Genomic DNA, 24881 nt, shown 5'->3' with positions numbered 1-24881 from the left:
CTCTCTCTCTCTCTCTCTCTCTCTCTCTCTCTCTCTCTCTCTCTCTCTCTCTCTCTCTCTCTCTCTCTCTCTCTCTCTCTCTCTCTCTCTCGATAGTGCCCCTTTTCCCATTATCCTACTCTTTATTGTTTTTCAATAGTATCCCTCGCCACTGCAGCTCCTACTTACTTCTATGTGTATCATTGTCCTCTCCTCACTCACTTACAGGTCTTTCATTCTTCAGACTTTTTTCCCTCTCAATCCTTTCTTCTCGCCTCTCCACTCCAGGTCCTTCTTCTTCGCCTGTGAACCACTGACGTCGCTGCTCTGCCCACCAAACTGCCCCCCACCCCCATGGCGGCTAAGCCCGCCCTCTCCCTCCTGTTGGCCGTGCTGGCCTGCACAGGGCCTGCCCGCTCCTCCCCTCCCCTCTTGCTCCGCCCCCGGGAGAGAGAGAGGGACTTGGGCGTAGTCAACATTGCTGTGGTCCACTCGGGCTCCTCCCTGCTCCCAGAGACGGCCGCTGCTGGGGGAACGGGCGCCACGGGCGGGCCGGTGGGGCCTCAGGGGAGGGGGGCCTCGTCGTCATTGGCTACGGTGGCGGTGTCTGCGCCGCTGGCATCTGCGTCGGCGGCTCTGGTGGGCGATAGTGTGATGACGCAGTATGGCCCGGCCAACGTGATCTACCTGACGGTGAACGAGAGCAGCCCGGCGAGCCTTCTGCTGCAGCTGTGTGAGCTGCTGGCCACCACACCGCTCCAGGGCCTGGTGTTCGAGGAGGAGAGGCCCCCGCCACCCAACCAGGCTCCCCTGGCCCCCATGCTGGAGTTTGTCTCGGCCCAGACCGGAGTGCCTGTTGTAGCCGTGGGAGGAGGGGCCGGCCTGGGCAGGGAGCCACAGGTAACTACCTGGCTGTGAACTTTGCCATCTTAATGGATTTCAATTAATCAATCAGTCGTAAGTTACTGTGTGTTTGAAGCTTCATCTTACCCAGTTGGGAGAATTTGGCACATGACGTCTTCATTTTCTGGTTGGAAACTGGGTTTCTGGTTGAGAAGACACCATAAAACCAGATTGCAACCAACTGGTCTCTGTTACAACCAGGTAAAGATGTATTTTTCAAACGTCATGGGAAAGACGTTGTATTTTGGTTGTTATCTGGTTGCTAAAAATATGTTTACGAAATGTCCCCTTATACAACTAGTATGAAAATTGCCCGCTGAATACAGTGTGGTCTGAGTAGGAGAACACTACTTCAGTCCTCGAGGGGGCCGCAGTCCTGCTGCTTTGTGTCTGCCTGGCACTTACTGTAATTGAACAATTAATGTCAATGATTGCTGGGAAGGTTCAACACTTGGTTTCCAAAGGTAAAAATCTGCCGTTGATAAAACAGAAAACAGAGAGAGTGGCCCTCGAGGACGGGAGTTGTGCAACCCTACACTCTTAGAAAAAAGGGTTCCAAAAGGGTTCTTCGGCTGTCCCCATAGGATAACCCTTTTTGGGTCCAGGTAGAACCCTTTTTGGTTGCAGGTAGAACTATTTTGAGTTCCATGTAGAACCCTCTGTGAAAAGGGTCCTACAGTGCATTCGTAAAGTATTCAGACCCTTTCACCTTTTCTACATTTTGTTACGTTACAGCCTTATTCTAAAATGTTTTTTTTCTTCTTTTTTCATCAATCTACACACAATACCCCATAATGACAAGCAAAAACAGGTTTTTAGAAATGTTAGCAAATGTATTAAAAATAAAAAACAGAAATACCTTATTTACATAAGTATTCAGACCCTTTGCTATGAGACTCAAAATTGAGCTCAGGTGGATCCTGTTTCCATTGATCCTCCTTGAGATGTTTCTACAACTTGATTGGAGTCCACCTGTGGTAAATTCAATTGATTGGACATGATTTGGAAAGGCACACACCTGTCTATATAAGGTCCCATAGTTGACAGTGCATGTCAGAGCAAAAACCAAGCCATGAGGTGGAAGGAATTGTCCGTAGAGCTCCGAGACAGGATTGTGTCGAGGCATAGATCTGGGGAAGGATAACAAAAATTGTCTGCAGCATTGAAGGTCCCCAAGAACACAGTGGCCTCCATCATTCCTAAATGGAAGAAGTTTGGAACCACCAAGACTCTTCCTAGAGCTGGCCGAATAGCTCTCTGAATAATGAATAAAGCGAGGGAGTTCAACGGTGGTCATTTACATATGCATAATATAGTTCCATCTCAATTGTAGTCCTCTGTTCAGAGATGGGCAGTATTTCTTTTACATGTATTTGAAATACGTATTTTAATTACTTTTAAGTATTTTGTAATTTGTATTTCACTGGCCTGAACTACAATCCAATGTATTCTGTAACAAGATACTTTAGATCAGTGTTTCCCAAACTCGGTCCTGGGGACGCCAAGCGGTGCACTATTTGTTTATTGCCCTATCACTACACAGCTGATTAAAATAATCAACTAATCATCAATATTTAATTATTTGAATCAGCTGTGTAGTGCTAGGGCGAAAAACTAAACGTGCACCCCATGGGATCCCCAGGACGGAGTTTGGGAAATGCTGCTTTAGAGAGCTGTATTTTTGTATTTTCAAAATACAAAATACTTTTCCATTTAAAAAAAATATAGCGGTTCACAATTTTGTGGCCCCCTATCACCCCATATTTGCTGCATTGGTATCAGAAGTCTGATGACACTATGATGTGAAAATGGAAATGGAAAAATGAACACTTGCATTCTGCACTGGGTATTATTCTAATTATCTCTGCCCACAAACAAGGCCACATTTTATTCAAAAGCAAATTGTTTGGGGGTGGAGCTCATTACAATAATACCCAGTGTGCTTTGCAAGTGCTAATTTTTAACATTTACATTTTGGTCATTTAGCATACACTCTTATCCAGAGTATTCAACTAAGGTAGATAAACAACAACATCACAGTCATAGCAAGTAAAACGTTTCTGTAACCGTTACTGAGAATGTTGTTGTAGTTAATGGGGCTACTTGCAAGTATTTTTATTAAATACATGACTTGGCAAAAGTATTTTGTATTTTGTAACAAGAAACATTTTTAAGTATCTTTGCCCATCTCTGCCTCTGTTATCTTGTCTGTCTCCATTCCCTCATCTGTTCTTATCCTAATCTAAAAGAACTGGACAAGTGTAGGCTTTCCAGTCTGGTCAGATCAGTGAAGATGAAGGAAAGGAAGTATTTTTCATTGAAAATCATGACCTACAGTGCAATACAGAATTTCAAATCAACTAAAAATGATTTGTCACATGCTTTATAGACAACACGTGTAGACTAACAGTGAAATGCTTACTTACGGGTCCTTTTCCAACAATGCAGAGCTAAAGCTAAGATAACAAATGTAATAAAAAATAGAAATAGTTGCACAGTGAATAACGAATAATTGAATGTACTTCTGGTAAAACACAGGGACATACTGGCGGTGTCCCAAATGGCACCCTATTCCCTAAATAGTGCACTGCTTTTAATCAGGGCCCATAAGGTTCTGGTCAAAAGTAGTGCACTATAAAGGGAATAGGGTGCCATTTGGGACAAACTGTAGGACTGTACTGGAAAGACTTCACAGTAGACAAGACAGACAAAGAGAAAAAAAGAAAGGGAGGGAGGAAGGATATTGTCAGAGTGGTGTGTGTGTGTGGAATCAAACGCAGGAACCAGGATGACGTTAAACACTTTAGTAAATCCCAAAAATAGGACAAATAGCCTCCCCAACCGGGTGGCGCACAAAATACGCACTGAAACACTGTGCGGAAAACAAGAAAGAAGCGCACGCAGTGCAAACTCTCGAAATACAACCACGAGAGACTGATACAGCTGACACAGGCTGACATAAAACAATAACGCATAACACCTGACCTAAACACACAAACTAAATAAGGGGAACAATCAAGACACAAATAAGGGACAGGTGTTATGAACAGACAAAACCAAAAGAACAAGAAACATCGAACGGTGGCAGCTAGTACTCCGGAGACGACGACCGCCGAAGTCCGCCCGAACAAGGAAGAGGAGCAGCCTCGGCCGAAACCGTGACAGTACCCCCCCCTTGACGCGCGGCTCCAGCCGTGCGCCGACCCGGAGCTCGAGGACGACCCGGACGACGCGGAGCAGGGCGCGCAGGATGACCCCGATGGAAATCGGTCAGTAGGGACTGGTCTAACACGTCCCTCCTTGGCACCCAGCACCGCTCCTCCGGACCGTACCCCTCCCACTCCACGAGATATTGAAGACCCCCCATCCGGCGTCTAGAATCCAGTATGGACCTCACGGTGTACGCCGGAGCCCCCTCGATGTCCAACGGGGGCGGAGGAGTCTCCTCAATCTCAAAGTCCTGGAGTGGACCAGCTACCACCGGCCTGAGGAGAGACACATGGAACGAGGGGTTAATATTTTTGTAGTCAACAGGTAGTTCTAACCTATAACTCACCTCGTTCAATCTCCTCAGGACTTTAAACGGCCCCACAAACCGCCGACCCAGCTTCCGGCAGGGCAGGCGGAGGGGCAGGTTTCTGGTTGAGAGCCAGACTCGATCTCCAGGTGCGTACACTGGCCCCTCACTGCGGTGTAGGTCGGCGCTCGTCTTCTGTCGACGTATGGCACGCTGCAGATGGACGTGTGCAGCGTCCCACGTCTCCTCCGAGCGCCTTACCCACTCTTCCACAGCGGGGGCCTCGATCTGGCTCTCATGCCATGGTGCCAGCACCGGCTGGTACCCCAACACGCACTGAAACGGGGTTAGTTGGGTGGAGGAGTGGCGAAGAGAGTTCTGTGCCATCTCGGCCCAGGGCACATATCTCGCCCACTCCTCCGGCCGGCCCTGACAGTATGACCTCAGAAACCTACCCACATCCTGGTTGACACGTTCAACCTGCCCATTACTCTCCGGGTGGTAACCCGAAGTAAGGCTTACCGACACCCCCAACCGTTCCATAAATGCCCTCCACACTCTAGAGGTGAACTGGGGGCCTCGGTCAGACACTATATCCTCGGGTACCCCGTAATGCCGGAAGACATGGGTGAACAGAGCCTCAGCGGTCTGTAGGGCAGTGGGTAGACCCGGCATGGGAAGGAGACGACAGGCCTTCGAGAACCTATCCACAACGACCAGGATGGTAGTATTCCCCTGTGAGGGGGGAAGGTCGGTAACAAAATCCACCGAGAGGTGGGACCAGGGTCGTTGTGGAATAGGCAGGGGTTGTAACTTACCCCTGGGCAAATGTCTGGGCGCCTTACACTGGGCACACACCGAACAGGAGGAGACATAAATCCTCACATCCCTAGCTAACGTTGGCCACCAGTACTTCGTGCTAAGGCAGTGCACTGTCCGGCCGATACCCGGATGGCCAGAGGAGGGGGACGTATGAGCCCAACAAATGAGGCGATCGCGTATCTCGAGCGGAACGTACGTCCGACCCACAGGACACTGAGGAGGACTCGGGTCGGTGCGTAACGCCCGCTCGATCTCACCATCAACCTCCCACACCACCGGAGCAACCAGACAAGACTCCGGTAGTATGGGCGTGGACTCAACTGACCTCTCCTCTGCGTCATACCGCCGGGACAGAGCATCTGCCTTCCCGTTCTGGGACCCCGGGATGTATGTGATCTTAAACACAAACCGGGCCAGGAACATAGTCCAACGAGCCTGGCGAGGATTCAGTCTCCTAGCTGCCCGGATGTACTCCAGGTTACGATGGTCAGTTTGAATGAGGAAAGGGTGTTGAGCCCCCTCGAGCCAATGCCGCCACACCTTTAGGGCCTGTACCACGGCTAACAGCTCCCTGTCTCCTACGTCATAATTCCGCTCCGCCGGACTGAGCTTCTTAGAGTAGAACGCACAGGGACGGAGTTTAGGTGGAGTACCAGAACGCTGGGAAAGAACGGCCCCTATCCCGGCCTCTGACGCGTCCACCTCTACTTGGAACGGTAAAGAGGGATCCGGATGCGCCAACACCGGCGCCGAGGTAAACAGGTCCTTCAGTCTCCCAAATGCCCTGTCCGCCTCAGCTGACCACCGCAAGCGCACCGGACCCCCCTTTAACAGAGACGTTATGGGAGCTGCCACCTGTCCAAAACCCCGGATAAACCTCCGGTAGTAATTCGCAAAACCCAAGAACCGTTGCACCTCCTTCACAGTGGTTGGGGTCTGCCAATTACGCACAGCTGACACCCGGTCTACCTCCATCTTCACCCCTGACGCAGATAACTGGTAACCCAGAAAGGAGACCGACTTCTGAAAAAACAGACATTTCTCTGCCTTGACATATAGGTCATGCTCCAACAGCCTCCGCAATACTCGGCGCACCAGGGCTACATGCTCAGCACGGGTAGGACTATACACCAGAATGTCGTCGATGTACACAACCACTCCCTGTCCCTGCATGTCCCGGAAAATCTCATCAACGAAGGATTGGAAGACTGAGGGAGCATTCATCAACCCATATGGCATGACTAGATACTCGTAGTGCCCGGAAGTCGTGCTAAACGCTGTCTTCCATTCATCGCCCTTTCGGATGCGCACCAAGTTATATGCGCTCCTAAGATCCAATTTTGTAAAGAACTGCGCACCGTGCAGTGACTCCGTCATAGTCGCAATCAGAGGAAGTGGATAGCTGTACTTCACTGTGATCTGATTGAGACCGCGGTAATCAATACACGGCCGCAGACCTCCATCCTTCTTCTTCACAAAAAAGAAACTTGAGGAAACGGGTGAAACGGAGGGCCGTATGTATCCCTGTCCAAGAGACTCAGAGATGTATGTCTCCATAGATTTCTTCTCCTCTTGAGACAAGGGATACACATGGCTCCGCGGGAGAGCTGCGCCTGACTGGAGATCTATCGCACAATCCCCCCGTCTATGAGGCGGCAGCTGCGCAGCCCTAGTCTTACTGAACGCCAATGCCAAATCCTCATACTCGGGGGGAATCTGCAGTGCTGGCATTAGATTCGGACTCTCCACCGAGGTCGCCCCTATGGAAACACCCAGACACCGCCCCTCACATTGAGCAGACCACCCTTTAAGAGCTTTCTCTCGCCACCCAATAATAGGGTCATGAGTCATCAACCAGGGAAGACCCAGCACCACCGGATACGCAGGAGAGTCAATCAGATAAAGCTGAATTCTCTCCTCATGACCCTCCTGCGCCATCATCTGAAGTGGTGCTGTGACCTCCCTAATCAACCCAGACCCTAACGGACGGCTATCTAGGGCATGGACGGGGAAAGGCTTATCCACTGGAAGAAGGGGAATCCCTAACTCTAAACAAAACTGGCGATCTATAAAATTCCCAGCTGCGCCTGAATCTACCAGCGCCTTATGCTGGGAACGAGGTGCAACCTGTGGGAAACAAACAGGCAAGGTTAGGTGCACGACAGAAAGCTCTGGGTAAGCAGGGCGCCTACTCACCTGGGGGGACCCCCCAATGCTAGACCTGCCATCTCCTCCCCTGGAGGACCCGCCCCAGCACCTAGCCGCAGTGTGCCCTCCACGACCACAGTTGGTGCAAGGGCCGGGTCCCCGTGGGCTCCTCCTCCTCCTTTCCCTAGCGCCAGCACCCCCGAGCTCCATAGGACTCGGCTCGGAGGCGCTGGAAAGTGGAATGGGCGAACCCCCCCCTCCGGGACGCCCACGGGTGGCGAGCAGGGTATCCAGCCGGATGGCCATGTCGACCAGTTGGTCGAAAGTTAACGACGTGTCCCTGCACGCCAACTCTCGCTGGACGTCCTCTCGGAGGCTGCAGCGGAAATGGTCAATATGGGCCCGCTCATTCCACCCTGCATCAGCCGCTAGGGTCCGGAACTCTAAGGCAAAGTCCTGTGCGCTCCTCATCCCCTGTCGGAGGTAGAACAGACGTTCCCCCGCCGCCTTCCCTTCTGGTGGATGGTCGAATACAGCACGGAAGCGGCGGGAGAACTCCGCATAGTTCGTGGTAGCGGCGTCCATTCTCCTCCACTCGGCGTTGGCCCACTCCAACGCCTTGCCGGTGAGACAGGAGATGAGGGCTGAGACGCTCTCGTGTCCCGAGGGCGCCGGGTGTACGGTGGCGAGGTAGAGCTCCACCTGCAGCAGGAACCCTTGACACCCGGCGGTGGAGCCGTCGTACGCCCTCGGGAGCGAGAGCCGAATCCCACTGGGTTCCGGAGATGAAACCGGAGGGCTGACCGCTGGAGCTGGGTCGGTGGTTGGAGGTGTGGGCACCCCGCTGGTCTCCCATCGGTGTAGAGTGTTCATCACCCTCTCCAGGGCGTGACAGACCTGGTTCATTCGGTCCTCCTGACCACGAAGACGTTCGTCCATATCGGCGGTCGGCGCGGTCGCTCCTGCTGATTCCATTTTGATGCGTTATTCTGTCAGAGTGGTGTGTGTGTGTGGAATCAAACGCAGGAACCAGGATGACGTTAAACACTTTAGTAAATCCCAAAAATAGGACAAATAGCCTCCCCAACCGGGTGGCGCACAAAATACGCACTGAAACACTGTGCGGAAAACAAGAAAGAAGCGCACGCAGTGCAAACTCTCGAAATACAACCACGAGAGACTGATACAGCTGACACAGGCTGACATAAAACAATAACGCATAACACCTGACCTAAACACACAAACTAAATAAGGGGAACAATCAAGACACAAATAAGGGACAGGTGTTATGAACAGACAAAACCAAAAGAACAAGAAACATCGAACGGTGGCAGCTAGTACTCCGGAGACGACGACCGCCGAAGTCCGCCCGAACAAGGAAGAGGAGCAGCCTCGGCCGAAACCGTGACAGATATTGAGACTGGAATTCAATTACAATGGCCGTATTGATGTTTGCGCAGTGTCTTTGTTTAAAAACCCTACCTACGCATGTAGTTCTTACTTGAAAACAGGAAGCTTTTCTTACTTTGAAAACAGTCTGCCTGGGGGTAGCAGCAGTAGTAGGGGTTTTATTGTACCAAGAGACATTGTGTGATTATAGGCCTATTTAACCGTGGGTAAAATTGCTATTTCATGAATGTAAGCCACTGAACAGGTAAGAAACTTGATGCACCACAAGTTTAATGTATCTTTCTTAACCAATGGTATGGTCTAAATAGGCCTTCATTTGACTAAGCCACTGCAATGCGTCTAGGACTGAATTAAGCTCACACTGTCGTTCTAATTTTACATTACTCCTAACATTGGCCATGTTCAGTAGGGGAAATCTGTGTTCTTATTGGACAAGTTCAGGTACTACCACCTCGTTTCCTCGAAAACAAAATGTTTAATCCCTATTAAACACAACACTGACTCCACTGTATTCATAAAGCGTCTCAGCGAATGAGTGCTGATCTAGGATCAGATCTCTCCTGTCGTTGTATCTTACTCATTAAGATCTAAAAGGCAAAACAGGTCCTAGATCAGCACGCCTACTCTGAGACTCTTTGTGAATAATAGGCCTGGATTCCTCCTCTATAGCAGAAAATGAAATTCTGTGTTCTTATGGACAGATACTACCTCCCCATTTCACTCCGCTTTAAAACGTCTTCTCCCAACTGAACACAACCCTCTAGGAGAGCGGCTCCATCCTCCAGATCACTGCACTCTCTCGCTCCCTCTTTCCCCCTCCCTGTCCTGAAAACCCATTTCACTTTTTAACAAACTGTTTTCTCCCCCTTCTCTACACCACTGTTGTCCTCCTCCCCCAGGAGAGCGGCTCCATCTACCTCCAGTTCACCTGCTCTACAGCCATGCAGCTGGATGTGGTCTTTGAGGTGCTGGAGGAGTTCGACTGGACCTCCTTCTCCGTGGTGGCCACGCGTCACCATGGTTATGAGGACTTCCTGGCCATGGTGGAGGCCCTGACGGACGGATCCTTCATCGGCTGGGAGAAGAAGGGCGTGGTCATGCTCAACGTCACCGACGACCCGGGAGGGACGCGCACGAGCAGGCTGCTCAAGGAGAACGAGGCGCAGGTGAGATGGCTTCTACCGTCTTTTTTTTATCTGCCGTATTTTTATGCTTTATGATTTTTTGTCTGATGGTACAGAAGTAGAGGGGGATACTGATGAAGAGGGGAGACACTGCAGGAAGGACAGACACTGGGGATTGAAACCAGGTCCCCGGTAGGGAGGCATGTATATGTGCTAGGAGCGGGTGTGTTACCACTAGAGCAGGGGGTCTACGCTGGGGACCTTTTTATTTACTCCTCTTAATCATTTTGTCATTTTCATTTGTATTTCTTGAGACAGGATTGAAGGTAGAAGGGAGACATACAGAATAGCTGTGGGACTGGGATTTGATCCCACACTGAAGGGGTAAACATGCAGTTGTGTATATGCCCCAGTCCTGCACATTCCCTGTCTGCACTAAAAGCTCCACGGACCATCAGACTGGATAGATGTGCTGCAGATGGTAGCTCAACCCGCTATACCAGCCCCAGGCACAGGACTGTGGGGACCTTTGTTGTATTTCATGCCATCGTCCTGTCTTTGCAGTCCTTTCATTGCAGTGTACCTGTACTGCTGGACAGTGTTTCTCCACCTTGTTCCCAAGGTGTCACGTTCGTTTAATGACGGGTCAGACCAAGGCGCAGCGTGATATGCATACATGTTTATTAAACCAAATAAACACAACGACAAACTAAACGAAACGTGAAGTCCAAGGTAGTACAGAAAACAAACCTTACACGGAACAAGATCCCACAACTAGACAGTGCCAATAGGCAGCTTAAGTATGGTCCCCAATCAGAGACAACGAGCGACAGCTGCCTCTGATTGGGAACCACACCGGCCAACATAGATCTAGACATACTAGATCCTAAACATAGACAAAGCACAACAAGGAATATACACACCCTGACTCAACATATAAGCGTCCCCTGAGTCAGGGCGTGACACAAGGACTCTGCTGTGCAGGCTATACCGGATTTCACTCCTGCTGAGAATTAATTTGACACTGATTAGTACAGTATCGTCTTGGTAACCAATTACCTGAAAGACACTCCAATCACCGTTCTTGGAAATATGCAAAGACATTACGCCAGTTTCTCTGAATACTTATTAAGTTACCTGGCATACTTCAAATAGTTTGGTCTGTGACATTGAATTCAGTCTTGTCTTCCATGTGTTACATTCCCCAGCAAGAAAACCTAAAATGTCGCTCAAACAGAAGGGGGATCTAACAAATAGTCACTGACAACAACCAAAACAAAACGTGTAATGAAACATGTAACGGCACACAGGAACACTCTAGGGTACTTTTCGGATAACCCATCAGGTTCCTCTACTCTGGGTTCATTACAAACGACAGGATTTGGAACCACTTTCCCCCCATCCGAATCATTTCCCAAAATGAATGAGACCCCCTTCACCAGTAGGCTAGGCCTCACTCCAACGACAACATAACAAGAATTAAGATCAGACTGGAGTTCCACATTATACAAAGGAACATCCATGCAACCCATCTCCACACCTTGTACTAACACACTGTAACCAGTTGCTGAAGTGCCAGAGAAAGGCAAAACACCCTTTAAAATGAAGAACTGGGCTGCCCCAGTGTCTCACAGTATCTTCACCGGCTGCTTAACAGCATCGCCACTCTGCAGAGACACGAACCCGTCTGAAACAAAGGGTTCATACACATCTGATCCAAAATCTTGTTTAGGAGATACACCAGTCCCAACCAGAGACTTAATGGGCTGCAGTGCTCCCACAACAAGAAATTTATTTTTCTTTCTCTCATTTTTCTGTTTCAACTTAGGACACAGAGACAATGTGTCCTTTCTCACGGCAGTAATGACAAACTGGCGGATACGATAAACCAGTTTTCTGCCGATATTTATCTTTGGGCACTGTAGAAAAGGACTGAAACCTCGTAGTAGGAGGTGACTTCCCTGGATTGGCTTTTGCGTAGGGATAACTACTGGGTGCTTTGTTTGTGAAGGTAGTTTTATGTCAACACAAACTCATATGCAAGGACTGCAGTTTTCTCAAGAGTGAGATCCTTGTGCTCATAAATGTAGGTAGCAACCCTTTCATAAAGGCAATTCTTGAACTGCTCGAGAAGTACGAGTGTCTTTAAATCCTCAAGGTCCTTAACCTCGTGAGTACCACACCACCAATCAAAAAGACATGCTTGTTCCCTTGCAAACTCAACATGGCTTTGTGATTCTGTCTTTCGTAATTTACGGAACTGTTGTCTGTATGCTTCTGGGACCAAATCGTAAGCCCGAAGGATAGCAGTTTTAACAGTGTCATAATCTGAACTCTGGTTAAGAGATAAAGCGGCATACACTTTCTGAGCTTTTCCTACAAGAACAATTTGGAGGAGCAGTGACCAAATATATCACAGCCATTTTAGGGATGTGGCAATCCGCTCAAACAGAGTAAAATATACACCCACCTCCTTTTCGTTGAAAGGCGGTACAAGCTGGCTGTTCTGACCAAGATCAAACTCTGTTTAGGGTGCTGGATGGCCTGACTGGATTCGGAGCACTTCCAGATCCATCTCTCTTAATCGAATGGCATGCGCACGTTCTTCTTGTTCTAGTCTGGCTGCACGTTCTCTTTCCCTTTCCTTGTGCTCAAGCTCTAATTTCTGTTGTTCAAGCTCTAATCTTTGTTGCTCCAACTTTGCCTTTAGTTCTAACTCCCTTAGTTGCACGTCTACGGGATGTACTCTACCACCCGCAGGACCCTTTTCATCAACCTCCCTCTCCGGAAAGATATCCTCCTCCACCAAAGCAGTACCGATCAACTCTTTAACTACTGCTTTTGGATTGCCACATACCACTTTGGCATAATGCTTTGCAATGATGAGCAGATTCGCCTTTGTACATTTATATAGGATCTCCCATGTAGGTTTTCCCACAAATGCTTCCAACTTAAAGTCCATGGCTTAAATGTTTTAAGCCTGTGGGTTTATGCAACTTTCAAAATGATTCCACCAGTCTTATAACCCCTCAGGGTGGATGTCAGGGACAGAAACTCTACCACAAAAGGCTATTCTGAACACTCATATCTGGGCACAGCAGAGCTTCAGAGTAGGTGATAAGAGCAACAACCATACTCATGGGAAACAAGATCCCGGATGAGCACACAGTTTCCCCAGCAAGAAAAAAAAAATTTGTTGCTCAAAAAGAAAGGGGAACTAACAAGAGTCACTGACAACAACCAAACCAGGTGGGGTTTTAGGAGGGTTTCTGAAAGACAGTCATGAGGGTGTCCACTGAAAGTTGTCTAGCAACAACAACTGCAACCTAAAAGACACCCACCATGAGCGCCCACTAACTTTGCCCACTAAGCCTCCCGAGTGGCGCAGTGGTCTAAGGCGCTGCATCGCAGTGCTAGCTGTGCCACTAGAGATCCTGGTTCGAATCCAGGCTCTGTCGTAGCCGGCCGCGACCGGGAGACACATGGGGCGGCGCACAAGTCGTCCAGGGTAGGGGAGGGAATGGCCGGCAGGGATGTAGCTCAGTTGGTAGAGCATGGTGTTTGCAACACCAGGGTTGTGGGTTCGATTCCCACAGGGGGCAGGTATGAAAAAAATAAAAATAATAATGTATGCACTCACTAACTGTAAGTCGCTCTGGATAAGAGCGTCTGCTAAATGACTAAAATGTAAAGAGTCAAACAAAACTCACACCAAACTTAAGGACAGGAAGCAAACCAAAAAGTGGAGCAAAGCGAAAACAGGGAAGATCAGATAAGGGATTGTTTTTCTAGCAATAGGGCGAGTCAACTAAAGGTGTTAACCCACCACATTTCTCAAGAGCACTAGGCTAGACACACTTAAATAGCACCTGGGCCAGCACAGTTGAAACACCTTCCCACTAACGAGACGGCAACCAGCACAGGTGTAACACATACTGACTAACGAGGTGACACCAATCGGTGCGCCCAACGTGCTATACGTGCTAAAGTCCAACCTCAAAACAGAAATGGAAAAACCAAAACCTAGAACACACAGAATCGTCTAGAATGTCATTGTATGCTGTAGCGTTAAGATTTCCCTTCACTGGAACTAAGGGGCCTAGCCCGAACCATGAAAAACAGCCCCAGACCATAATACACCTGTCAGCAACTGGTGTGGCTAAAATAGCCGAATCCACTGATTTGAAGGGGTGTCCACATACTTTTGTATATATAGTGTATGTAAATAAGAAATAGGAGAATTAACAAAAATAAACAGAAATTATGTAACAATATAACATTTCACCCCAAAAACTGTCCACTGCTGCAGCCTGAATGAGAAATGATCTGAGTTGAGATGTTTTCAAAGAGGGCAGTGAACTCCCCCAAAACTGCCACAGTGTGACTGACATCATTTGACCCAGTTCGGTCCAACAAGACTCCCACATAACCACACGCTCTCCCCCCTCTTCCTCCTCCCCCGCTCCTTCCAGGTGCGTCTCCTCTACTGCTCCCAGGAGGAGGCTGCGCTGATCTTCAAGGCGGCCTGGGCCTCGGGTCAGGCCGGACACTCCCACATGTGGTTCGCTGTGGGGCCAGCCCTGTCTGGCCTTGGCCTGGAGGGCCTCCCCAAGGCCCTGTTCGCAGTGCGGCCGCAGGGCTGGAGAGATGAGCCCCGCCGGAGGATTGCCAAAGGGGTGTCTGTGCTGACCCACGGAGCCATGGCTCTGAGGAAGGAGTACGGCTGGGCCCGAGGGCCACACTACTTCGCAGGCAACTGCCAGACAGATGGCAACCAGACGCAGAGGGTGCCAGACAGGATCAGGTGAGGAGAGCGTAGGTGCTCCTTCAGAACTGCTCTTTCAGAACTGCTCCTTCAGAACTTCTCCTCTGTGGCGGAGGAGTGTCACTTGCTACTGCTGGCTTCTTCTCTCTCTCTTTCTCTCTCTCTGCTTATTTCTCTCCATCTCCTTCTCTCTCTATTTCTCTGCCTGCTTCTTTCTCTCCATCTCCTTCTCTCTCTATTTCTCTGCCTGCCTCTTTCTGTCCATCTGCTTCTGTCTATCCTCAGCGCGCCTATACCTTTCCTTCTCTCTCTTCTCTTTCTCCCCCCTCTCTCTTTCTATCTCTTCCTCTCTCTGTCTACGGTGCATTCGGCAAGTATTCAGACCCCTTTTTCCACATTTTGTTACTGTCACGTCTCCTCCCATTGCTCCCCTCCGGTGCTCTGATTCGCCGGTCTACTTAGCCACTGGTCTGAGCGCACCACCTCGGAAAACACAGGAAAGGAAACCTAACGCATCCTAATCACCTCTAGCGCACCTGCACCTCATCATCTCATCACCACCACTAAATAGGCCTGGACTGTTCTGGATGATGTTGTGTGTAATTGTTAGCGTTGTGTCGTTTACTCGCTCTTTATTATTCTCTTTCTCATTGTTAAGTTAACCTTGACCTTGTTAATTCCTGCGTCTGCGTCCTGCCTCTTCGTATACTCAGTACACGTCACAGTTACGTTACAGCCTTATTCTAAAATTGATTAAATTGTTTTTCCCCTCATTAATCTACACACAATACCCCATAATGACAAAGCAAAAACAGGTTTTTAGAATTGTTAGTACATTTATTACAAATTAAAAAACAGAAATATTACATTTACATAAGTATTCAGACCCTTTACTCAGTACTTTGTTGAAGCACCTTTGGCAGCGATTACAGACTAGAGTCTTCTTGGGTATGAAGATACATGCTTGGCACACCTGTATTTGGGGAGTTTCTCCAATTCTTCTCGAGCTCTGTCAGGTTGGATGGGAAGCGACGCTGCACAGCTATTTTCAGGTCTCTCCAGAGATGTTCGATCGGGTTCAAGTCTGGGCTCTGGCTGGGCCACTCAAGGACATTCAGAGACTTGTCCCGAAGCCACTCCTGCATTGTCTTGGCTGTGTGCTTAGGGTTGTTGTCCTGTTGGAAGGTGAACCTTCGCCCCAGTCTAAGGTCCTGAGCGCTCTGGAGCAGGTTTTCATCAAGGATCTCTGTACTGTGCTCCGTTCATCTTTCCCTTTATCCTGACTAGTCTCCCAGTCATTGCCGCTGAAAAACATCCCCACAGCATGATGTTGCCACCACCATGCTTCACCGTAGGGATGGTGCCAGGTTTCCTCCTGACGTGACGCTTGGCATTCTGGCCAAAGAGTTCAATCTTGGTTTCATCCAACCAGAGAATCTTGTTTCTTATGGTCTGAGAGTCCTTTAGGTGCCTTTGCCCAAACCCCAAGCGGGCTGACATGTGCCTTTTACTGAGGAGTGGCTTCCACCTGACATGCACTGTCAACTGTGGAACCTTATATAGACAGGTGTGTGCCTTTCCAAATCATGTCCAATCAATTGAATTTACCACAGGTGGACTCCAATCAAGTTGTAGAAACATCTCAAGGATGATCAATGGAAACAGGATGCACCTGAGCTCAATTTCGAGTCTCATATCAAAGGGTCTGAATACTTACAGTTGAAGTCGGAAGTTTACATACACTTAGGTTGGAGTCATTAAAACTCATTTTTCAACCACTCCACAAATTTCTTGTTAACAAACTATAGTTTTGGCAAGTCGGTTAGGACATCTACTTTGTGGATGACACAAGTAATTTTTCAAACAATTGTTTACAGACAGATTATTTCACTTATAATTCACTGTATCACAATTCCAGTGGGTCAGAAGTTTACATACACTAAGTTGACTGTGCATTTAAACAGCTTGGAAAATTCCAGAAAATTATGTCATGGCTTTAGAAGCTTCTGATAGGCTAATTTACATCATTTGAGTGAATTCCCACGGGGGGCCAGTATGTAAAAAAAAAATGTATGCACTCACTAACTGTAAGTCACACTGGATAAGAGCGTCTGCTAAATGACTAAAATCTAAATCTAATTGGAGGTGTACCTGTGGATGTATTTCAAGGCCTACCTTCAAACTCAGTGCCTCTTTGCTTGACATCATGGGAAAATCAAACGAAATCAGCCAAGACCTCAGAAAAAAAATTGTAGACCTCCACAAGTCTAGTTCATCCTTGGGAGCAATTTCCAAACGCCTGAAGGTACCACGTTCATCTGTACAAACAATAGTACGCAAGTATAAACACCATGGGACCATGCAGCCGTTATACCGCTCAGGAAGGAGACGCGTTCTGTCTCCTAGAGATTAACGTACTTTGGTGCGAAAAGTGCAAATCAATCCCAGAACAACAGCAAAGGACCTTGTGAAGATGCTGGAGGAAACAGGTACAAAAGTATCTATATCCACAGTAAAACAAGTCCTATATCGGCATAACCTGAAAGGCCGCTCAGCAAGGAAGAAGCCACTGCTCCAAAACCGCCATAAAAAAGCCAGACTACAGTTGCAACTGCACATCGGGACAAAGATCGTACTTTTTGGAGAAATGTCCTCAGGTCTGATGAAACAAAAATAGAACTGTTTGGCCATAATGACCATCGTTATGTTTGGAGGAAAAAGACGGTGGCTTGCAAGCCGAAGAACACCACCCCAACCGTGAAGCACGGGGGTGGCAGCATCATGCTGTGGGGATGCTTTGCTGCAGGAGGGACTGGTGCACTTCACAAAAAAGATGGGATCATGAGGAAGGAAAATTATGTAGATATATTGAAGCAACATCTCAAGACATTAGTCAGGAAGTTAAAGCTTGGTCGCAAATGGGTCTTCCAAATGGACAATGACCCCAAGCATACTTCCAAAGTTGTGGCAAAATGGCTTAAGGACAACAAAGTCAAGGTATTGGAGTGGCCATCACAAAGCCCTGACCTCAATCCTATAGAAAATGTGTGGGCAGAACTGAAAAAGCGTGTGCGAGCAAGGAGGCCTACAAACCTGACTCAGTTACACCAGCTCTGTCAGGAGGAATGGGCCAAAATTCACCCAACTTATTGTGGGAAGCTTGTGGAAGGCTACCCGAAACGTTTGACCCAAGTTAAACAATTTAAAGGCAATGCTACCAAATACTAATTGAGTGTATGTAAACTTCTGACCCACTGGAAATGTGATGAAAGAAATAAAAGCTGAAATAAATAATTCTCTCTACAATTATTCTGACATTTCACATTCTTAAAATAAAGTGGTGATCATAACTGACCTAAGACAGGGAATTTTTACTAGGATTAAATGTCAGGAATTGTGAAAAACTGAGTTCAAATGTACAGTGGGGAAAAAAAGTATTTAGTCAGCCACCAATTGTGCAAGTTCTCCCACTTAAAAAGATGAGAGAGGCCTGTAATTTTCATCATAGGTACACGTCAACTATGACAGACAAAATGAGAAAAAAACATTCCAGAAAATCACATTGTAGGATTTTTTATGAATTTATTTGCAAATTATGGTGGAAAATAAGTATTTGGTCAATAACAACAGTTTCTCAATACTTTGTTATATACCCTTTGTTGGCAATGACACAGGTCAAACGTTTTCTGTATGTCTTCACAAGGTTTTCACACACTGTTGCTGGTATTTTGGCCCATTCCTCCATGCAGATCTCCTCTAGAGCAGTGATGTTTTGGGGCTGTCGCTGGGCAACACGGACTTTCAACTCCCTCCAAAGATTTTCTATGGGGTTGAGATCTGGAGACTGGCTAGGCCACTCCAGGACCTTGAAATGCTTCTTACGAAGCCACTCCTTTGTTGCCCGGGCGGTGTGTTTGGGATCATTGTCATGCTGAAAGACCCAGCCACGTTTCATCTTCAATTCAGGAGGTTTTCACTCAAAATCTCACGATACATGGCCCCATTCATTCTTTTCTTTACACGGATCAGTCGTCCTGGTCCCTTTGCAGAAAAACAGCCCCAAAGCATGATGTTTCCACCCCCATGCTTCAAAGTAGGTATGGTGTTCTTTGGATGCAACTCAGCATTCTTTGTCCTCCAAACACAACGAGTTGAGTTTTTACCAAAAAGTTCAATTTTGGTTTCATCTGACCATATGACATTCTCCCAATCCTCTTTTAGATCATCCAAATGCACTCTAGCAAACTTCAGACGGGCCTGGACATGCACTGGCTTAAGCAGGGGGACACGTCTGGCACTGCAGGATTTGAGTCCCTGGCGGCGTAGTGTGTTACTGATGGTAGGCTTTGTTACTTTGGTCCCAGCTCTCTGCAGGTCATTCACTAGGTCCCCCCGTGTGGTTCTGGGATTTTTGCTCACCGTTCTTGTGATCATTTTGACCCCACGGGGTGAGATCTTGCGTAGAGCCCCAGATCGAGAGAGATTATCAGTGGTCTTGTATGTCTTCCATTTCCTAATAATTGCTCCCACAGTTGATTTCTTCAAACCAAGCTGCTTACCTATTGCAGATTCAGTCTTTCCAGCCTGGTGCAGGTCTACAATTTTGTTTCTGGTGTCCTTTGACAGCTCTTTGGTCTTGGCCATAGTGGAGTTTGGAGTGTGACTGTTTGAGGTTGTGGACAGGTCTTTTATACTGATAACAAGTTCAAACAGGTGCCATTAATACAGGTAACGAGTGGAGGACAGAGGAGCCTCTTAAAGAAGTTACAGGTCTGTGAGAGCCAGAAATCTTGGTTGTTTGTAGGTGACCAAATACTTATTTTCCACCATAATTTGCAAATAAATTCATTAAAAATCCTACAATGGGATTTTCTGTATTTTTTTCCCTCAATTTGTCTGTCATAGTTTTATTTATTTATTTTTTATTTCACCTTTATTTAACCAGGTAAACCAGTTGAGAACAAGTTCTCATTTACAACTGCGACCTGGCCAAGATAAAGCAAAGCAGTGCGATAAAAAACAACAACACAGAGTTACATATGGGGTAAAACAAAACAAAGTCAAAAATACAACAGAAATACATATAATATACAGTGTGCAAATTTAGCAAGTTATGGAGGTAAGGCAATAAAATAGGCTATAGTGCAAAATAATTACAATTAGTATTAACACTGGAATGATAGATGTGCAAGAGATGATGTGCAAATAGAGATACTGGGGTACAAATGAGCAAAATAAATAACAATATAGGGATGAGGTAGTTGGGCGGGCTAATTTCAGATGGGCTGTGTACAGGTGCAGTGATCGGTAAGGTGCTCTGACAACTGATGCTTAAAGTTAGTGAGGGAGATAAGTGTCTCCAGCTTCAGAGATTTTTGCAATTTGTTCCAGTCATTGGCAGCAGAGAACTGGAAGGAATTGCGGCCAAAGGAGGTGTTGGCTTTGGGGATGACCAGTGAGATATACCCGCTGGAGCGCAGACTACGGGTGGGTGTTGCTATGGTGACCAATGAGCTAAGATAAGGCGGGGATTTGCCTAGCAGTGATTTATAGATGGCCTGGAGCCAGTGGGTTTGGCGACGAATATGTAGTGGGGACCAGCCAACAAGAGCGTACAGGTCACAGTGGTGGGTATTATATGGGGCTTTGGAGACAAAACGGATGGCACTGTGATAGTCTACATCCAATTTGCTGAGTAGAGTGTTGGAGGCTATTTTGTAAATGACATCGCCGAAGTCAAGGATCGGTAGGATAGTCAGTTTTACGAGGGCATGTTTGGCAGCATGAGTGAAGGAGGCTTTGTTGCGAAATAGGAAACCGATTCTAGATTTAACTTTGGATTGGAGATTCTTAATGTGAGTCTGGAAGGAGAGTTTACAGTCTAACCAGACACCTAGATATTTGTAGTTGTCCACATACTCTAGGTCAGACCCGTCGAGAGTAGTGATTCTAGTCGGGTGGGCGGGTGCAAGCAGCGTTCGGTTGAAGAGCATGCATTTAGTTTTACTAGTGTTTAAGAGCAGTTGGAGGCTACTGAAGGAGTGTTGTATGGAATTGAAGCTCGTTTGGAGGTTTGTTAACACAGTGTCCAATGAAGGGCCAGATGTATACAAAATGGTGTCGTCTGCGTAGAGGTGGATCTGAGAGTCACCAGCAGCAAGAGCGACGTCATTGATATACACAGAGAAAAGAGTCGGCCCAAGAATTGAACCCTGTGGCACCCCCATAGAGACTGCCATAGGTCCAGACAACAGGCCCTCCGATTTGACACATTGAACTCTATCTGAGAAGTAGTTGGTGAACCAGGCGAGGCAGTCATTTGAGAAACCAAGGCTATTTAGTCTGCCAATAAGAATGCGGTGGTTGACAGAGTCGAAAGCCTTGGCCAGGTCAATGAAAACGGCTGCACAGTACTGTCTATTATCGATCGCGGTTATAATATCGTTTAGGACCTTGAGCGTGGCTGAAGTGCACCCATGACCAGCTCGGAAACCGGATTGCATAGCGGAGAAGGTACGGTGGGATTCGAAATGGTCGGTGATCTGTTTGTTGACTTGGCTTTCTAAAACGTTTGAAAGGCAGGGCAGGATGGATATGGGTCTGTAACAGTTTGGATCTAGAGTGTCACCCCCTTTGAAGAGGGGGATGACCGCGGCAGCTTTCCAATCTCTGGGGATCTCAGACGTTACGAAAGAGAGGTTGAACAGGCTAGTAATAGGGGTTGCGACAATTTCGGCGGCTAGTTTTAGAAAGAAAGGGTCCAGATTGTCAAGCCCAGATGATTTGTAGGGGTCCAGATTTTGCAGCTCTTTTAGAACATCAGCTGTCTGGATTTGTGTGAAGGAGAAGCGGGGGGGGCATGGGCAAGTTGCAGCGGAGGGTGCAGAGCTGGTGGCCGGGGTAGTGGTAGCCAGGTGGAAAGCATGGCCAGCCGTAGCAAAATGCTTGTTGAAATTCTCGATTATTGTAGATTTATCGGTGGTGATAGTGTTTCCTAGCCTCAGTGCAGTGGGCAGCTGGGAGGAAGTGCTCTTATTTTCCATGGACTTTACAGTGTCCCAAAACTTTTTGGAGTTAGTGCTACAGGATGCAAATTTCTGTTTGAAAAAGTTAGCCTTTGCTTTCCTAACTGCTTGTGTATATTGGTTGACGTGTACCTATGATGAAAATTACAGGCCTCTCTCATCTTTTTAAGTGGGAGAACTTGCACAATTGGTGGCTGACTAAATACTTTTTTCCCCCACTGTATTTGGCTAAGGTGTATGTAAACTTCTGACTTCAACTGAATGTGAATAAGGTTTTTGTGTTTTTTATTTTTAATACATTTGCTAAAATTTGTACAAACCTGTTTTTGCTTTGTCATTATGGGGTATTGTGTGCAGATTGATGAGGATTTGTATTTACCTAATCCATTTTAGAATAAGGCTGCAACGTAACAAAATGTGGAAAAAGTCAAGGGGTCTGAATATTTTCCGAATGCACCGTATGTCTGCCTCTGGCTTTCCTTGTCTCTCTCTCTGTCTGCCTTACTCTGTCATCTGTGATTCTCTCTTTGTGTCTGTCTCTGCCGCTCCTTCTCTCTCTCTCTCTCTCTCTCTCTCTCTCTCTCTCTCTCTCTCTCTCTCTCTCTCTCTCTCTCTCTCTCTCTCTCTCTCTTTCTCTGTCTCTCCCCCTTGTCTGCCTCTCTCTCCCCATCAACAGCTGAAACACCTCTACCCCCCCCCTCTCTCTCTCTCTCTCGCTCTCTCATTTTCTCTCTCTCGCTCTCTCTCTCTCTCTCGCTCTCTCCCTGACTGGTTCCCAGTTGTGTATGGGAAGTCTCTTTATCTTCCTCCGTCTGTCTTTTGTTGCCTGTCAGCCGTGTCTCATAGGCAACTCCTCCAAGTCCCTCTCATGTCATTCATTCAGTACACTTGCCTGAAAGATACATGAGCCATGTGTACATGCTGTATGTCCATGTCCGTCCATATACAGTATGTGTCAGCATAAAGTAATGAGCCATGAATCAGAATCAGAACATGAGCCATGTTCCTGTGTTTAATTAAAGATGCATGAACCATGTTAATTTGTGAATCAAGTTAAAGATACATGACTTATGTCCATATGAATCAAGTTAAAGGTGCAAGCCTTGTTGAGTCCCTGCTAATCAAGTTAAAGATACATAACTTGTTGAGTCCATGTGAATCAAGTTAAAGATAACTTCTTGCATCCATGCGACTCAAGTTGAAGATACATTACTTTTCTATGCGAATCAAGCTAGTTTATTGACTAGCATTGGGGGATTCAATGAAATGATGAGGATGTATTCCATAATAACTAATAAGGCCTGGTGTCACGATCGTTATAAGATGAAGCGGACCAAGGCGCAGCGTGATATGCGTACATCTTTTATTTCGTACACAACACTAACAAAACAACAAACCAAACGATACGTGGAGTCAATACTTTGTAGAAGCACCTTTGGCGATTACAGCTGTGAGTCTTTCTGGGTAAGTCTCTAAGAGCTTTCCACACCTGGGTTGTGCAACATTTACCCATGATTCTTTTCAGAATTCTTCAAGCTCTGTCAAATTGGTTGTTGATCATTGCTTGGTCTTGCCATAGATTTTTAAGCAGATTTAAGTAAAAACTGTAACTCGGTCACTCAAGAACATTCACTGTCTTATTGGTAAGCAACTCCAGTGTAGATTTGGCCTTGTGTTTTAGGTTATTGACCTGCTGAAAGGTGAATTCATCTCCCAGTGTCTGGTGGAAAGCAGACTGAACCAGGTTTTCCTCTAGGATTTTGCCTGTGCTTAGCTCCATTCCGTTAATTTGTTATCCTGAAAAACTCCCCAGTCCTTAACGATTACAAGCATACCATTGCACGATGCAGCCATGACTATGCTTGAAAATAGGGAGAGTGGTACTCACTTATGTGTTGTATTGAATTTGCCCCAAACATAACACTTTGTATTCAGGACAAAAAGCATTTTTTGCAGTATTACTTTAATGCCTTGTTGCAAACAGAAGGCATGTTTAGGAACATTTTTATTACATTTACATTTAAGTCATTTAGCAGACGCTCTTATCCAGAGCGACTTACAAATTATTCTGTACAGGTGTCCTTCTTTTCACTCAGTCAATTAAGTTAGTATTGTAGAGTAACTACAATGTTGTTGATCCATCCTCGGTTTTCTCCTAACAGCCATTAAACTCTGTAACGAAACTCTGTAACTGTTTTAAAGTCACCATGGGCCTTTAGTTCCTCTCCGGCAGCTGAGTTAGGAAGGACACCTGTAACTTTGTAGTGACTGGGTGTATTGACACACCATCCAAAGTGTAATTAATAACTGCATCATGCTCAAAGGGATATTCAATATCTGCTTTTAATTTTATTTTTTATCTACCAATAAGTGCCCTTCTTTGCAAGGCATTGGAAAACCTCCCTGGTCTTTGTGGTTGAATCTGTGTTTGAAATTCACTGCTCGACTGAGGGACCTTACAGATAATTGGTATGTGTGGGGTACAGAGATGAGGTAGTCAGTCATTCAAAAATCATGTTAAACACTATTATTGCACACAAAGTGAGTCCATCCAACTTATTATGTGACTTGTTAAGCAATTATTTACTCCTGAACTTATTTAGGCTTGCCATAACAAAGGGGTTGAATTCTAATTGACAAGACATTTAAGCTTTTCATTTTAAATTATTTTGTAAAAATGTCTGAAAACATAATTCCACTTTGACATTATTACCAAAAATCTGACATTATTACAAAAAATCTAAAGTTAATTCATTTTAAATTCAGTCTGTAACACAACAAAATGTGGAAAAGGTCAAGGGGTGTGAATACTTTCTGAAGGCACTGTAGTCTGTAAAGCATCTACAGATGGACTATCCAAATAAAGTGTTACCAAAGGCCTAAATGGTACCAATTTATTTATTAATAACCACCTACTGTTCATTCATTGTTAATGTGCCAGCTATAATGGGTCTCTTTAATGCATTTCTTTGACCAGTCAGGGCAATACTACAATTTTCTACCTCTCACCACTCTCCCCTCTTTATCTCACAATTATTTCACCTGCATCCCCTTCCATACCTCTCTGCCTCTCTCTCATCCCTGCACCCCTCTCTCCTCCCTCTATCTCTCCCACAGCTATGCTCTTCATGCATTGTTTTTATTCCACCATTCAATTTCATCCTCAATCTAATCTCATTCTCTCTCCC

At 46.7% G+C, this 24881-nt stretch overlaps 1 protein-coding gene across 1 annotated transcript in view; it reads left to right on the top strand.

Annotated features, from left to right (window-relative positions):
* Positions 1 to 633: 633 nt before the first annotated feature.
* Positions 634 to 24881, top strand: part of LOC311106971 (glutamate receptor ionotropic, NMDA 2D-like) — a gene marked incomplete at both ends in the record, with an annotated part of 75116 nt that continues 50868 nt past the window's right edge. Inside the window, 3 exons of the mRNA XM_084149388.1 lie at positions 634 to 879; positions 9679 to 9945; positions 14376 to 14707. Coding sequence (XP_084005514.1) covers positions 634 to 879; positions 9679 to 9945; positions 14376 to 14707 — 845 coding nt within the window. The remainder of the gene's footprint in view (positions 880 to 9678; positions 9946 to 14375; positions 14708 to 24881) is intronic.

Source organism: Coregonus lavaretus (assembly GCF_964263955.1).
Source record: "Coregonus lavaretus genome assembly, chromosome: 3".
Classification (NCBI taxonomy): Eukaryota; Metazoa; Chordata; class Actinopteri; order Salmoniformes; family Salmonidae; genus Coregonus; species Coregonus lavaretus.
Note: the sequence above shows the minus strand (reverse complement) of the source record. Positions and strands in the feature narration are given on the sequence as shown.